General features: G+C 46.0%; 1 protein-coding gene across 1 annotated transcript in view; it reads left to right on the top strand.

The window, feature by feature from the left end:
* LOC142664819 (uncharacterized) overlaps positions 1 to 17,876 on the top strand; it is a 50,813-nt gene that overhangs the window by 23,505 nt on the left and 9,432 nt on the right. The window contains 3 exon segments of the mRNA XM_075844169.1: positions 15,684 to 15,838; positions 16,872 to 17,057; positions 17,133 to 17,256. Coding sequence (XP_075700284.1) covers positions 15,684 to 15,838; positions 16,872 to 17,057; positions 17,133 to 17,256 — 465 coding nt within the window.

Genomic DNA, 17,876 nt, shown 5'->3' on the forward strand with positions numbered 1-17,876 from the left:
CATGGTGTCCTGCTAATAATTTTTGCAATTTCTCATAATAATTTATAGAGAATTTCACCTATATCATACCAGTCGAGACTGAGGTCTCTGATTGGTCTCTGAGACTGTCAATCAGGAAGGACCCTATTTATAGGGCACTTTAATGGCGGCCTCCCACCCCTGGAAGAAGCCAGAATGCTGGCGAAACGCGCGTCGGGTGTCTAAATCCATTATCCATTGGTGCCTACACATGGCCAGAGCTGTCCTTGTTCAGCTCTCAATAGATCACGCCACACAATACGGCTGACAGCTGTCAGCTGCCTCACTGCGCTACACCGCTTCACTTGAAGCGTGTCTCGCTGTCTAACCCTGATCAGCTGGGGTATCTCCTTCACCTCCCACCACGACATGGTCTGACGGCTGGTAACTCCAGGCACAGTCTCCCCGAGGTTGTAATTTACGTTCCTCGAGTCTGACCATAGGTGAGGTGCAGTGAGACTGTGGGGTCTAGACAATCGAACCCTCACCGCTCTACTCATCAGCTCGGTCCACACACTGAGTTTACTGGGCGGACTTATTCTAACCGCTCCAGTATAAGACAAAACCCAGTGAACGGTTGCATATCACCGCGTCTGGGTTGACAACCAGCGGTGACAGCTGCACACCTCACAGCCGCCTTCCAATTCGCTGCCCCCTAGGCAGATAGCGGCGTGTAGGTTTGCCTGCACTTACAAATTGTCCAATAAAAACGCAACAATAACGCTGAATGTGTAAGTGGCCAGATTACATCTGGTCACCCGTTTAATGTAGGGTCAATTCTGAGCCCTATTAGCTGTTCGCTGTTTTAACAGCGCAGCTTGAATCAATACTACTTACAAACTCTCTACAGCTGCTCGCTGTCTCATCAGCGCAGCTAAATATTTTCCAACACAAAAACTCCTTCAGCTTATATATTGCTTCAATTGTGACTTGGATTCCAACTCAATTATTTGGAGCCACTACAATTCATACTATCAAACCATTTCATTATTCACAGTCCAACGATGTGTTCATTATAATGGAATTCAGTGGAATTACCTAACATCATTTACAGTGAAATCACCTACATCACACTCACTCCATTCGAGTCAAGATAGCTGCCTATTTATAACGCAGCACAATCGCTGTGTGTTTATGTGGCCAATACTCCAATTACCCAACTAACTTGTGGTGGGCCATACCGGTCCCCTCAGCTGCCCGATGGTATCGGTACATCTTTCCAGCACGGGCTAGTTTCACTAGCTGATTTATTGGTCAAATTTATCACTGACTCCATTTTGTCTCATCGGGAGCTATATTTCTCATTTTATAGTGTAGTGACACGTGCCACACAGTGCTTAACAGCGGTAGTGCAATCACTTGATATTCTATGTAGTGGCATCTCTCATTCAATATCTATTTCCAATTCAGGCCAAGGTATGTGAGTTTGGGGGTCACTCACACATACCGGTTTGCACCAATGGACTTTTAATATTTATTTTAATGCATATCCAATAAAGTTACTTATTTATTAATTTTAGTTTAGACCACATCTTTTCTCTTTTTCCCTTCCCTTATATACACAATTCTCCACCGCCTCTGCATTCTTGATAGGAGATCCGGTGGCTGTCTTGTAGCCCTGCATGACCCATATCTGACCAAAATCATGCGCCACCCCGAATGCATTTCTAGAGTCAGTATAGATATTGACGGTTCGTCCTTCTGCATGTCTGCAGCCTTCCGCTAGGGCTATCAGCTCTGCCTCTTGCGCTGATATGTGCGGCGGAAGAGATCCGGCTGTAATGACCGTGGTAGGGGGATACCACAGCATATCCGGTGTGGAAAGACCCCCATTCAGCCGAATATCTGGATCCATCAGTGAAGAGGGTAAGGTCAGCATTGACTATCATCTGTTCAGTCACTGTGGGCAAATGCGATGTTTCATGGTGCATCGCCTGGAGGCAGTCGTGTTCGTGGGCATCTGGATCATCATAATCCGTCATGAGCGGGGGGTTAGGAGTGTGAGAAGAAAACCCATCTGTATAATCCCCCCTCGAGAGAGAGAGAGGAAGCAGTGTGGCTGGATTCAGGATCGTGCATCGCTGTAGGGTCACATTTTCTGGGAGAAGAAGAGAACATTGGAGTCTCATATGCCGCTGTGAAGCGATGCTTTTGTTGGCTTTGATCAAGGATGGCTTTGAGATCATGTGGAGCCAATATCGTAACTGAATGTCCTAAAAGAATGTCAGACGTTTTATCCAGCAATTCCTTGGTGGCCAACACGGCTTTAAGACATACAGGGGCCGCTTGTGAGACAGAGTCCAGTTTACAAGAGTAATATCCAATGGGCCGGTGTTTCCCTCCATGGTGTTGCGTTAACACTCCGGATGCATGGCCGTGGTATTCTGACACGAAGAGGAAAGACGGTCGTTGATAGTCGGGGATGCCAAGGGCTGGCACGGAGACAATCAGTTCTTTGAGTCTTTGTACCGCATCCACGGTTTCCACAGGTAGATGTGGATTCCAGACAACATCCTTCAAGGCATTATACAGTGGTTGCATATGGGAGGAAGCATTTGGAAACCACTGTCTACAGTAGGTGACCATACCCAGGAACGCTTGGAGTTTCACTCCCCTTGGGAGGGGAATATCTCGAATAGCAAACTTCCGGTCTTCAGTAAGGCGTTTCACCCCCTGAGAAATGCAGTGACCTAGGAAAACAACTTTGGTGGCACACCACTGGAGCTTCTGCAGAGAAACCTTACAATAAATTTTCGCAAGAAACTGGAGCAGGCGTAGAGAGAAATGATGACTTGTCTGTTTGTCCGGACAACAATGGAGTAGGTTATCCATGTATTGGAGGAGTGTGGCTTCAGGGTGAGCTTGTATCCAAGGAACCAGGCACATGGAGAGGGCCTGAGAAAAGGGAATGTGTGAGTTCTGTGCTCCCTGTGGCATAACTGTCCAAGTGTACTGAGCTCCCGTGTAGATGAGCGCAAAAAGATACTGACAATCAGGATGTAGAGGGACACTGAAGAAAGCTCTGGCCAAATCAATAACCATGAAGTGTGTAGAGTCGGATGGAATGTTACTCAGCAGAGTATGCGGGTTGGGGACCGCTGGATTTTCTAGAACCGTGGCAGCGTTAAGTGCTGTCAGATCCTGGACCATGAAAAAATTTATCGGGCTCTCCTTTCGGCGTTTTCTTCACAGGGAAAAGCGGGGTATTGGCTGGAGATATGCAGTGGATAAGGGCGCCATTCCGTAATAGTCCCTGAATCTGGGCTCCCAATGAAGCTTCTTGTGTAGCCTTCAAAGGATATTGTGGGAGCCGTGGTATGTGAACACTTGAACAGGTGGAACGGGTAATTTCCCTATATCTTCCGGGCCTGTGGACCACAAAGAATCGGGGATCTGATTGTAGAAATATTCCGGAAGGGGGGTGGGAGGGGGTTGGTGTAGAAGCAAGGGGATAGCCCTGATCTGACAGGTCTCTTCATGGGACAGAGGAGTGTCCAAATCAAGGTACATTCCAGAGTCTTCGTAGCGGGTAATCGCGTGAATTTTTGTAACAAGTCCGCTTCTAACAGGTTGAGAGGACAGGTATTGGAAACCACAAATCTGGAGAGAATCTTTTGTTGGGCCCCAACAGGTACGGGGTAGGTGAGCCGAGAAGATGGCTTGCCGTCTACACCAACGCAGGAGATATAATCTTCAGAAATGAAACCGTCAGCAGGTAGATCCTTAGTTCTTATGATTGACCTGGCTGCACCCGTGTCCACTAGAAAAGGCAAAGAGTGGCCTGCCACCAGGATCCTAACAGAAGAAATAGGTCCAGACTGTGCAGTAACAGAGGCCATGGTGGGCGCGTGCTTGCCGGTTCCCTATGGTCGGTAGGGGCGTTCCGGAGAGCGATTACGGTAATCGCCTTGAGGTTGTGGATCGGGTCGATTGTCCAGACGAGTCTTGCAGTTTCGCTTGAAGTGTCCTGGTTCCCCACATCTATAAAAGACAAGGACTTCACTGGCCCGTCCGGTACCCTGGGTGTCAGGATATTCCCTTGTAAATCTCGCTTGTATGGGTCTGGGCCCGTAAGATCGTTGAGGAGGACAGTAAGCCTGTTGAGGAGGACGGTAAGCCTGTTGAGGAGGACGGTAAGCCTGTTGAGGAGGACGGTAAGCCTGTTGCGGGTGGAGAGGGGGGCGTCACTCTGCTGGTCCGGCATACATAATTGTATTGATATCCTGGCACACTGCTACCTTTGTAGACTTCTGTGGGGTGGGGGCTGGATTTTTTTTCAATAGCTTTAGCTATGAGGAGGACCTTCCTGGGATCCATGTCAACATTTTCTGGCCTTCCCTCCACCAACTTCTTGATATGCTCCTTGAGACCATTAACAAAGGAGGTCACTAATAACACCTGTTGCATTTTGACTTTAACATCAAACCCCTGGTCGTGGAAAAAGGGATTGTATCCGGGCATAGAACTTCTTCTCCACTGATTCCGTGGTGTCTTGGGTGCAGTCTGAAATACTCGTGGAAGATTCCGTTAACCTATCCCTGGCCCACCCTTGCATTTGGCGCCAAAACACATCTCCTGATTCATGTTACCTGATTTGGTACTTGTGTATCATCTAAGGCAGACTGGATTATGGGCCAGAAACTGTCCCCCGCCTTGATGCTAGTGATGAGTTGCAAATCCTTCCATGCTGCTGAGTATGTCTGTTGAATTTGTCGGAGTCTCCTGTAGAACGGCATAGGATTCTTGTCCGGGAGTTGGCTCAATCTGGTTCACTTGCGTCGGATTGAAGGCCACATATTTGTTGGGTGCGTCACCTTGGGACGTGGTCGTGGTCGTAGGTGGGTAAGGGACTGGAGGAGAGCCGGGGATGGCGGAGGAAGCGGCTGTGGTAATCCCGATCTGAAGCAGTGCCGCATCGGGGAGTACCACGGTGGATGTGGATATGGGAACTAGAGGTAGGCTGTAGGAGGGGGTGAGTAGACCGGTGGGCGGGGTAGGCCAGGTAGCAGTTCATCCGGGTCTTCAGGGAACATCTCCTTAAGTAAATGTGAGGGGATCACTTGCTTGAACGTGTTCTGCACGGCCTGCTTCAGTGCTTGGACAGGAACATCATCATTGCTAATTAATCTGAGTGATGCCGTATGGCCTGAACGATTGCCTGTGTGCATGCTTGAGGTGGGAAACCGAAAATGCCTGCACTAATAGCTGGGAGTGCTATGGTTGTGAGGCGTTTGATTGGCGAAATCCAGAATCCTGTGGACATTTGTCTGAAGCTGCTGAACACAGTGCTCGTGATTCTCTGCCTCATACACGGGGCCTACTGCATGTACTATAAGGGGGCAGGGGAGATTTCCTGGGCCTGTGGTTACCAGATCTGTCACTCTAAGTGGGCCCTGTTCCTGGGCTATGAGATCGCTGTCACGTTGGATTCCGACACCTCCGGCATGTACTATTGCTCTGGCCACCCCTCGCATATGGCGGAGCTTACTATTAGCTGGGTTGACCATTGCATCCACTCGCTGGGTGACAATATCGCCCATTCCTGCTATCAACAGTGTCAGTAGGCCACACCAGTCTTTTTGCTAACTGTTCCCAGTACAGCGGGTGTCCCGCATCAGAGAAAGTATCCCTCTCCTCCACTGGTGGGGACTCCGGTATGTTAAATGTGACACGGCCCGGGATTTGACTGACCGGGAGGGGGAGTATACGTTCCTCTTTCACAGCATGTAACTCATGCTGGGATTCAGTGTCTTCATCCAGTTCAAGCTGACTCCTTTTCCGTTTCGTGTTGAAAGGCCGGGCTATTAAGAAAGTCATCTATGGACGGGAAGTGCCCAGTCATGGCTGGAACAATAGGGAAAAGGGGTACAACATTTTTCGGGACATAATAGGCACCTTCCGGTTTAAGAACTGGGTATAGTGGTAATGGTGGCTCTATGGTAGTTTCCTGTGGAGTAGTAAGATGTCCGCCGGGGGTGGGGACATCCTGTGACGTACTGATGTCAGTTCCGGGTGTACTGGGCGTGTCCGTGAGTGTGGAAGGGGTTGGGCTTGGGAAGGCTGATTTGGTTGAGCCGGACGTGACCTCATCAGGGGGTGAGGGGCGGCCTCTCCCACAGGAAACACATTGCTCAATTGTAAGGGGATTTTGCTGGCCACAATAAGGACACACCCAACATTAGGGACTGCCGCCATTATAGGGCGGCGGCTGGTCCTGTGGTTTTTAATACATATAACATAATATAATGCCTTTCTTATTCCTAACTTCCTCTTCTTCAAATCCCTCTTTGCTGACAGCTATGGCTGTTCGCTGCCATGCTAAAGCACTTTCCATCAACTTACTATCTTCCAACTTCCCTTTGTTCTCCGGAATACCTTTTGCCCAGTCTCCGGCTTGTAGCCGCCCTCCCCTATGCATTCCACACACTTCCATCAATTTCTTCATTTTACTCACATACTGTTTTCCTTCCCTTCGCTTCACCAAATCATACGAATAGGATCGTCCGGGTACAGGTGATCCTGATGATTTGAATATGGACCGTAAACCATCCATTCTAACCTTCTATATCCTTTACGTAATTTATATAACAATTTTTGGTCTACAACTCTCTAGGTCTCGCTGGAATATTACAATTTCTCAGTCTGCAATTTATTAAATCTGGCTGGAATATTACAATTTCCCAGTCTGTAATTCATTAAATCTGGCTGGAATATTACAATTTCTCGGACTGCAACTCTCTAGGTCTAGCCGAAATATTACAATTTCTATCTAGTAACAATTTTCGGTCTGTAACTCTCTTGGGCTGGCCGATATATTACCCACTACTTTTCACACGTCTGATCATGCCCCTGTATAAGACAGGTTATAATTTCTATCTAGTCCCTAATTACCCAGAGGATGGTTAGTCGGGCGCGACTAATTTCTTACGGGGTTCGTGACCACACAGCGGGGATGTCGCCTGAGAGCTAATCCAGGCAATCGACCAGGGTTCTACAGAGTACCAAAAGACCGTCCACTAACACAGATAAGACGAAGATTTATAAAATCAACTGACTTACCGTGTTATTGTGGAGGTGATCAGGCTCCTTAGGTGGGCAGTCCTTGGTCGTCTGTTTCACCCTGTGATTGTCGGTTGTCCGTATTCCGAGATCCCCTCGAGTGCAGCCCCACGCTTCGGGCGCCAATTGTCAGGGCAAACTTCCTTTTCCCTGTTATTTTACACCGAATAGCCACCTCTGTAAATTGGAAACTGAGGGCATGCGTGGAAGAAGTATACCAGGCAGACAAATGTTGGTACAGATCCTCCCTCAGTGAAGTAGGAAGTGAAGACTAAACTTTATTGAACAAAGAAACACAAAAGTCTCCTCCCTAGAGATGTGGGACGTGCTTAATCCCCATTGTCTATTCAGCTGTAAATTCATCTGTACACTCCTCTTTCATTCAAGGGGCAGTGTCCATAGGCGTGTTCCTCATACAGCCTCCATTGTTCCATGGATGCAATTTCTTTGTGAAATACACTGATCTATATATATATATATACATACAGGGTGGGCCATTTGTATGGATACACCTAAATAAAATGGGAATGGTTGGTAATATTAACTTCCTGTTTGTGGCATATTAGTATATGGGAGGGGGAAAGCTTTTCAAGCTGGGTGTTGACCATGGCGGGTGTTGACCATGAGTTATTTACAAGTTTCTGACCACTTATAAAATGTGCTCAAAGTGCTGCCCATTGTGTTGGATTGTCAATGCAACCCTCTTCTCCCACTCTTCACACACTGATAGCAACACCGCAGAAGAAATGCTGGCACAGGCTTCCAGTATCCGTAGTTTCAGTTGCTGCACATCTCGCTATGCTGTCTATGCTGTGAAGATACAAGATGTGCAGCAACTGAAACTACGGATACTGGAAGCCTGTGCTAGCATCTCTTCTGCGGTGTTGCTATCAGTGTGTGAAGAGTTCAGGACCGGGCTATTTTGTGCCTTCAGGACCAGACACCGTTTAGCCATTTTTAGCACGCGTTAGTTGAATGGCTATAACTTTTTTATTTGTTGGGCTGTAATGTTTTTTTTCCGTAACACAATGCACGTTTCTTTTTTTCTTTATTATTATTTTTTATACACTTCCTTTTTGCTATTTTAGAATTTTTAGGCTTAAAGTTTGAAAATAATTGTAAAAAAATAAGCTTTTTTACATTTCAGCTATTTTTTATTGGTAATAACATAGTTTTTTTTTTCGATCGTCATTGTCTACCGTAAATTTTAATATATTACATGTCTATATTAGGATAATTGGCTCATGGCTAACGTTACGACAATGATTGGCGGGGGGGGGGGGGGGTGACGTTTTTTTGGGGGTGGGTATTTTATGTGTATTAATTTCTTTGCACTTTACTTTGCTTTTATTTTTTTATTACTATGGTCTGTCCCTCAAAGGTCAAAAAAGACCTTTGGGGAACTTTTATATACATTTATATTTTTTCATTCTTTTACACCATATTTTTCCACTGTAACTGGGGCTGCACACCAGGGAAATCAGCCCTCTCACAGTCACTATTGTCACTAGTAGGGCTGTGCTGGGTCTGGTAAGACCCAGCAGCAGTCTGCCACTAATGGCATCCCGGCGATCATGTGACCAGTCACATGATCACCGGGACCAATAGAGACATAAGCCGCTGCCTCTAGTCCTATACACAGCGCTCATTGAGCGCTGTGTAAAAGAGATCGGAAAAGACAAGCAGCGAAAGCTGCTTCTATCTTCTCCTCAGGGTCCCCGGCAGTCACTGACAGCCGGAGACCTGACATTCAGCTGCCCGATCACTCAGGCAACACGTTAAAACCTGCGCCTTAAATAGTCTATGGCGCGGATTTTAAGGACCCTGACCGCTGGCCGTAAAAACACGGCCAGCGGTTGGGAACCACATAATCAATGAAATAAACAACCACCGACCTATAGTGATACAATACCAGTCCAACAGCCGCCAGTTCATTGCAGTTTTATTCTACAAAACCATCATCTTCACCTTCCAACACAGCTTGAGGAACCACAGTCAATGGACACACTACCGGACCTTTTAAAGTTGGGTTTCTTTATCAATAAATTTTTTTTTTTTTCCTGCCATCCCATGTTTAATTCCTGCACGACTTCAAAAACCTTTGTGTATGTTAAAACTCCCCTCAACCGTTCCCTCAGTATAATAAAACTGTAACCGAAGGGTCTGACAAACCTCCTTCACTGACACAATCGTCTATATCTCATCTCCCTTACTTCTAGCTCTAATAGAGCATTTACACTGCCGACAAGATCATCTCGTGCCGTTCATACTATTCAAGGGGTCTTCCACTTTCCAATTACTATTAACACACACAGCAAATAGATATTAAACAAACTTGATAATATACAAACCTTTTTAAAGTTCTTGAATTGTCCTCAACGCAACTCCGGTCACGTGACACCACCCTCGTCAGAATTCTGGACTTACGATACCATTCAGCGCTCCTCTGCACTTCCGTACGAAGGTCTCTTCTAGCCGGCTCTCTAAACAGCGCGTCATCAGTGGCGCTCGTTCATTAGGTTTTTTCCCCGGTCAACGAGGCATCAATCGCGCACATGCGCGGTTCAAAGAGTGGCGGTCATATGGGATGAAATGTCATTCCTGGAGGCCGGACTGCAGGAAGAGGTTGAGCATTCTGCGCAAGTATGATTTATTAATTTTTTGTCTGTTTTTCGTAGTTGCGATTTTTTTTTTTTTTTTTTTGTGGAGATATCGCCGCAAAAGTCACAACACTTAGCTTTCTGTTGTGGGTTGTGAATTCCCATTGAATTCAATGATAAAAACACACAACAGAAAATCAACAAAAACGCAGCATAAATGGACATTCTGTGGAATAAAATTCTGCACTGCAGGTCAATTTATTAACGTTTACGCTGCGTTTTTTTTCCACAGGGTCCGCATGAGATTTTCTAAATCTCATCCACTTTGCTGCTACTGTAAATGCTGCGGCATTTCCACACAAAATCCTGTTATGTAAATTCTGTAGCCTTCACGCTACATGGGAACCCGGCTTAAATGGATTCTTCATACAAAATGCCTGACGAAGACCACAGTGCGTGGTCGAAACGCGTTTATTGTTTTACCAGTATATCAAATAAAATCGTTGTTTTAAAAACTGACGATTTTGTGGAAATAATATCCCATTTACACCTGAGCGCCCGTACAGAGGAGCATTTTTTTCTTCAAAGTCTGCTTCATACAAAATGGCGTAACATAAACACACCTTACTCACTTTCACACCCATTAGAGTGAAGGTAGTCTTCTTACCGGTGGCTGTATTTATGAGTTATCCACTCCCTTCTGGTTCTCCGCTGTCTCATGTGACCAGTATTCGGACACTATAACGGACGCAGCGTCTCATGTGGACAGGAAATCAGTTTCTCTATTCATTACTATCACAGCCTCATAGGGATGAATGGAGAAACTGACTTCCTGTCCACACGAGACGCTGTGTCCGTTATAGTGTCCGAATACTGGTCACATGAGACAGCGGAGAACCAGAAGGGAGTGGATAACTCATAAATACAGCCACCGGTAAGAAAATGACCTTCACCACAATTTACATAATGTGTCTCTCTAATGGGCCAGAGAATAAAGAAACTTGTGTGAGTGCTTCTTTAAAGCGTTTGCTTGAATAAGAATATCGGATATACAAGACGCGGCTGCGCCAGTTCCTGGAAAGATTACCTCTTGGAAAAAAGTCTGCCGATATGTGGACCCAAAAGTCTGATGACCTAGAAAATCGGCTTGGAAATATCCTCATCTTCGGCCTACTAGAGCGGAGGGAAGGTAGATAATCCTGTACCTTCATTGCACACCGGATTAGGGACACGCTACCTGATGCGGCCTTGTCTGTGGCCTATGTTATTGAAAGGGTCCAGGCCTATCCACCAACTTCGGGTGCACCACCTGACCTTCTACTGTCCCATTTGCTTGGCAGCAGAGACCAAGACGTAATTTAACAAGCAGCAAAACACGAGAGAGATGACATCAGATGTCCACTATGTCCATTTTCTGTGATTTCTCTGCAGCGCTGCAAAAGACTAAAGCATAATAAGTAAACATTTAGAAACGTGACATTACTGCAGAATACCTACTCAGTGGCTTTCCCGGCCAGACACTGCATTGTCCATGACAATGAAGCCGCCATCTTTACCACGCCAACATAAGTAGACGACTGGCTCATTGTCCGCAGAAGCTCACGACGGAAATGAGTGTTTACCATCAACAGTGCAAGCAGGTTCCACGTCAGCCGTTGCCAAGGGGAACAACTCTGGGGGTAGTGACCAGTGGATACAAGCGGCCAAGTCCACATCTACGTACTGCGGTCTGAGGGTGAACATCTAGATGTCCCTTAGACTCTGCTCCTTGAATTAGCCCAACGTCAAATCTCTTGGTGATTATAATGGGTCCACACTGTCCTCCTGAGGGCCCCGAGAGAGTCTAAATATCGACGGGCCCTGTGACAATTACAATGGAGAAATGGAAATTGATTCCTTCCCTACAGATGAAACCTGTGCAGATCTCTTCAGGTATGTTCACAATTCCGCCTCCCATGCATTTCAATAGGAGTCGGACGCTTCTTTTTCCCGCTAGGTATATCTATATACACTGTACAGCTCTGTAACAATTAGTCGTCTCGTTCCGTCACCCTGGTTCGCTGTGAGCGGATAAGAGGACTATAAGACAATATTCACACAACATGAAAAAAAGGTCCGTTAACGGATCAACTCTGTTTTTCATGACTGTTTTGCATCAATGTGTCTCAAAATTTGAATCCATTTCCCGGCCATCTGACCATTTTTCACCGCCATTTGTCATCCATTTTTCATGGACGATAAATTCATTCTTTTTTTAAAATTTGTTAGGGGTTTCTTATTGTCCCTGCCACCTGAAAACACCACAGTGCCCATGTAGATAGTGACGCAATACCGTTGTAGATAGTGCCAGTGCCCGCATAGATGGTGCCCACAGTAAATAGGGCCACAGTTCCCACTGTAGAGTGCCACACACAGTGCCCATGTAGATAGCGCCACAGTGTCCCCTGTAGGTAGTGCCAATATAATGCCACAGTGCCCATGTAGATAGTGCCACACCCCTGTATATAGCACCCCCTATAGGCAGCACCATACCGCCTGTAGATAGCGTCATCCCCTGCAGATAGCGCCACCCCTGCAGATAGTGCTCCCCCCCCCTGCAGATGGCACCACTCCCCCTGTAGATGGCACCACTGTAGCTCCCCGGCCAGATGGATTCCACACCTTGAGGGAGCCTCTGGTGTCTCTGTCCATATATAGACCGTGACATCAGGTGTTAACTCTAAAAGTGGAATCCCCTGCCCGAGTGTCTGCAGCGTTGTGGCCGGGTATTCCGCTACAGGAGTAGCCCCTGATGTCACTTTCCATATATGTATATTGACGCCAGGGGCTTCTCCAGTAGTGGAATCCCCAGCTGACACTCTGACTGGGGATTCCGCTACTGCGAAGTCCCTGGCGTCACCATCCATATATGGACAGTGACGTCCGCGGTTCTCTCTAGAAGCGGAATCCCCAGTGTCAGATCGCTCTTTGCTGGAGATTCCGCTCCTAGAGAGAGCCCCTGACGTCGGAACATATATTAACATACCATTAACATATCTAGCCATCCTGTGATTTCCACAATTCCAAAATGTTTCCTTCTTGGTGTTGCAATATCCATGTTGAGGACTGTAGTTTGGACAAGTTTTATGTTCATTTTGTTATTGTTTTTCATCGCTTTTGGGTAAAAAGTATTGTTTTTTGTTTTATTTATTTATATATATATATATATATAATTATAAACTTATAACTTTATATAGAGGGATTCTGTCACCAGAAATTGCCCTATGAAAGCAGGAGAACAGTAAGATGAGGAGGTGACGCCCTCATTGCTCCAAACTGCTCATTTACAGATTACGAATAAACGTATATATTCAGGTGAGGCTCCACTGTCTTACTGCGCTGCTGCTTTTATATGGCAATTTCTGGGGACAGAATCCCTTTAACAGTTTTTATTGTGCGCTTTCATGATCTACTCCAATACTAATGAATTACAATTATTCCCCCTCCTCCTCGCACATAGAAAATCACCAATGACGCAGGTTTTCCCCACACATTTGCTTTTTTGGCCTAATTTGATTGATTCAAGTGTTATTTTTGGGCATCTTTTTCAATGTCCTCTGTCACTTACTAGATCAGGTAAAGGGGAGAGGACTTCTTTTTTCTGCTTCCATCTTTTCTGTCTGTGCCCTGGTGGAGGTTCACGGAAAAATTAATTACTAGGAAGTGTCATTCTGTTTGTTCCACCACGGTTGTAGAGCGGTATTTTCATCACATTTATATCATAACAGGATATTCCATACATGTCTGATAGATGGGAACCACATCTAATATAGAGAAGAGGGCTCCCCGACCCGCCTGGTGAGGTGGTCGCTGCATCCTGGCAGAGAATGAATGTAGAGGGGGCCGCGCTCGTCTGTTTCCTTTACACCCTTAGAAGTGAATAGAACGAGTCGTACATGTGTGACCACCTCTTTATTTATTCTCTGCCTGGACCAGTCACCAGCAGCCCCCCTCATCCCCATAGGTACAGGTCACCCCTCTTCAACATAGGTATGGGGTCCCCCTCGTCCACATAGGTGCGGGTCCCTCCTCATCCACATAGGTGAAGGTCCCCCCTCGTCCACATAGGTACGGGTCCCCCCTCGTCCACATACAGTGAAGGAAATAAGTATTTGATCCCTTGCTGTTTTTGTAAGTTTGCCCACTGTCAAAGACATGAACAGTCTAGAATTTTTAGGCTAGGTTAATTTTACCAGTGAGAGAGAGATTATATATAAAAAAAAACAAAACTGAAAATCACATAGTCAAAATTATATATATTTATTTGCATTGTGCACAGAGAAATAAGTATTTGATCCCTTTGGCAAACAAGACTTAATACTTGGTGGCAAAACCCTTGTTGGCAAGCACAGCAGTCAGACGTTTTTTGTAGTTGATGATGAGGTTTGCACACATGTTAGATGGAATTTTGGCCCACTCCTCTTTGCAGATCATCTGTAAATCATTAAGATTTCGAGGCTGTCACTTGGCAACTCGGATCTTCAGCTCCCTCCATAAGTTTTCGATGGGATTAAGATCTGGAGACTGGCTAGGCCACTCCATGACCTTAATGTGCTTCTTTTTGAGCCACTCCTTTGTTGCTTTGGCTATATGTTTCGGGTCATTGTCGTGCTGGAAGACCCAGCCACGAGCCATTTTTAATGTCCTGGTGGAGGGAAGGAGGTTGTCACTCAGGATTTGACGGTACATGGCTCCATCCATTCTCCCATTGATGCGGTGAAGTAGTCCTGTGCCCTTAGCAGAGAAACACCCCCAAAACATAATGTTTCCACCTCCATGCTTGACAGTGGGGACGGTGTTCTTTGGGTCATAGGCAGCATTTCTCTTCCTCCAAACACGGCGAGTTGAGTTAATGCCAAAGAGCTCAATTTTAGTCTCATCTGACCACAGCACCTTCTCCCAATCACTCTCAGAATCATCCAGATGTTCATTTGCAAACTTCAGACGGGCCTGTACATGTGCCTTCTTGAGCAGGGGGACCTTGCGGGCACTGCAGGATTTTAATCCATTACGGTGCAATGTGTTACCAATGGTTTTCTTGGTGACTGTGGTCCCAGCTGCCTTGAGATCATTAACAAGTTTCCCCCGTGTAGTTTTCGGCTGAGCTCTCACCTTCCTCAGGATCAAGGATACCCCACGAGGTGAGATTTTGCATGGAGCCCAGATCGATGTCGATTGACAGTCATTTTGTATGTCTTCCATTTTCTTACTATTGCACCAACAGTTGTCTCCTTCTCACCCAGCGTCTTATTTATGGTTTTGTAGCCCATACCAGCCTTGTGCAGGTCTATGATCTTGTCCCTGACATCCTTAGAAAGCTCTTTGGTCTTGCCCATGATGTAGAGGTTAGAGTCAGACTGATTCATTGAGTCTGTGGACAGGAGTCTTTTATACAGGTGACCATGTAAGACGGCTGTCTATAATGCAGGCACCAAGTTGATTTGGAGCGTGTAACTGGTCTGGAGGAGGCTGAACTCTTAATGGTTGGTCGGGGATCAAATACTTATTTCTCTGTGCACAATGCAAATAAATATATATAATTTTGACTGTGATTTTCTGTGTTTTTTTTAAATATAATCTATCTCTCACTGGTAAAAATTAACCTAGCCTAAAAATTCTAGACTGTTCATGTCTTTGACAGTGGGCAAACTTACAAAATCAGCAGGGGATCAAATACTTATTTCCTTCACTGTAGGTACGGGTCCCCCCTCGTCCACATAGGTTCGGGTCCCCCCTCGTCCACATATGTACGGGTCCCCCCTCGTCCACATAGGTACAGGTCACCCCCCTCTGTGACCCGTACCTCTCATCAATCAGACATTTATGATATATCCTGTAGATAATTGTAAGTACTGGTCATGTCCCTTTTATTCGATGTGGTGAAGGCTCGGAGAACCGGTTTCTCTCAATAAGTGAGGTTCTGTATTTCAGTCGTCCCCTGTATGATTCTCTCCTCTTCTCATAAAGACACCAGCAGTACTACACTCTCCAGTGGCTTCATGTTCTCATCCAGAATGTTCTTTCTCCTGAATGACCCACCAACGATGGACAAGGACATCAATGAGATGACCACAAGAATATTAAACTTCACCCTGGAGATCATCTACCTGCTGAGCGGAGAGGTAAACTTTTCTATATTTCTATGTTCTTTATTGTATAATGAAACAAGTCACACATAAGAGGAAGAAGCCAGAGTCCTGTATACCATCTATGAGACCTTCCATGTGACGGGAAGAAGTGTAGATCAGTCAGCAATATGGTCAGTTATGTGTCATGGTAATAGTAATGTAGAGTAATGAGAATAGTAAGTAGTCACGTTGTAACCAGGAGGAAAAGGACCACAGGGATTAGGAGAATCACATGGCCGGAGTTTGTCCTGGAGACTAGGATTTCTACCACTAGTCTGACATCTATATAGAAACATAGAAGATGACGGCAGGAACCAGGAGAATCACATGGCCGGAGTCTGTCCTGGAGACGAGGATTTCTACCACTAGTCTGACATCTATATAGAAACATAGAAGATGACGGCAGGAGGAGAATCACATGGCCGGAGTCTGTCCTGGAGACGAGGATTTCTACCACTAGTCTGACCTCTATATAGAAACATAGAAGATGATGGCAGGAACCAGGAGAATCACATGGCCGGAGTCTGTCCTGGAGACGAGGATTTCTACCACTAGTCTGACCTCTATATAGAAGATGACGGCAGGAAGAGAATCACATAGCCGGAGTCTGTCCTGGAGATGAGGATTTCTACCACTAGTCTGACATCTATATAGAAACATAGAAGATGACGGCAGGAGGAGAATCACATGGCCGGAGTCTGTCCTGGAGATGAGGATTTCTACCACTAGTCTGACATCTATATAGAAACATAGAAGATGACGGCAGGAGGAGAATCACATGGTCCATCTAGTTGACATTTATATTATTTCCTTCTTATATCTCTTAGGATAGATCTAGGATTACACCAGGCAGGTTTACATTTCTGATTTTCCCCCACATTAATGGCCGATTATGCCCTTGTGTTCTTGTGTTTGTAGTTTCTTTCCTCCTGTAACATATAAAGTTTTCCATCGTGTCCCATTTTCCTTTTTTATACAAATTAAATTCTTTACGTTTCTCTCTCTCTCTCTCTCTCTCCATACACAGGAATACACAATAGTGAAGAAGACATCGGGTGACTGTGTGGCCCCCAGCAGTCATGAGTCAGGAGGCTGGAGCAGGAGCCGGGCCCCCATCATAGAGCCCCCTCCTCACTCCCGTATTCATGAGAAGAACATTAAGCAGAAGATCCTAGAACTTTTCCACATGATGACTGAGCTGCTGACTGGAGAGGTGACACTGCTGGGAAATTATACAGTATCAGCACTGGAGGAGTCTGGGTAATGACTGTGTCATTGTGTGTGTCAGGTTCCTATAAGGTGTCAGGACGTCGCTGTCTATTTCTCCATGGAGGAGTGGGAGTATGTAGAAGGATACAAGGCTCTGTACAAGGAGGTCTTGATGGAGGAACACCGGCCCCTCACATCACAAGGTAAAACAATATGTATACATTTCTCACTTTAGGCTTCATGACCGCACCGCACGAGGTTGGGGTTCCACCTCTAATAAAGACAGGAAACAACAAGAGGTTAAATAGCCCCCCCCCCCCCCCCCCCGTCTCCAGCATCACAGGACCCCTAGCTGGAGAGGGGGATGCCCTCCTTCCAGCAGCTCCTCCGGCATGTGTTCTATGGAGCGCATGCAACGTCTGTTCCCGTTGCCTATGGCGCTATTCTGGACTTGTGACGACATGCTTCCGGTAACGAGTGACTTCGTGCTGTGCAATGAGTCCTGGCTTCCTACGTTTCTCCCCATATGGCCTTAGTGAGGTTATATTCACATGACCGTGATAAAAAAAAAAAAGGTGGTTAAAAACTGATCGACTGTCAGACATTTATGGCTGTTTTGCGTTAGTATGTCCCCAAATTCTCATCCATTTCCCGGCAATCTGACTGTTTTCAATGGCCATTTGTCATCTGTTTGCCATCCGTTCTTGACAGCTACTTCTAAAATAGATAAACTTCATTTGTCAGGGTCTTTTTATCCCAAAACCATTAAAACACGACAGTGCCCATGTACATGTAGACAGTGCCACACACCACAACCCCTGTA

Source organism: Rhinoderma darwinii, chromosome 1, assembly GCF_050947455.1.
Source record: "Rhinoderma darwinii isolate aRhiDar2 chromosome 1, aRhiDar2.hap1, whole genome shotgun sequence".
NCBI lineage: Eukaryota > Metazoa > Chordata > Amphibia > Anura > Rhinodermatidae > Rhinoderma > Rhinoderma darwinii.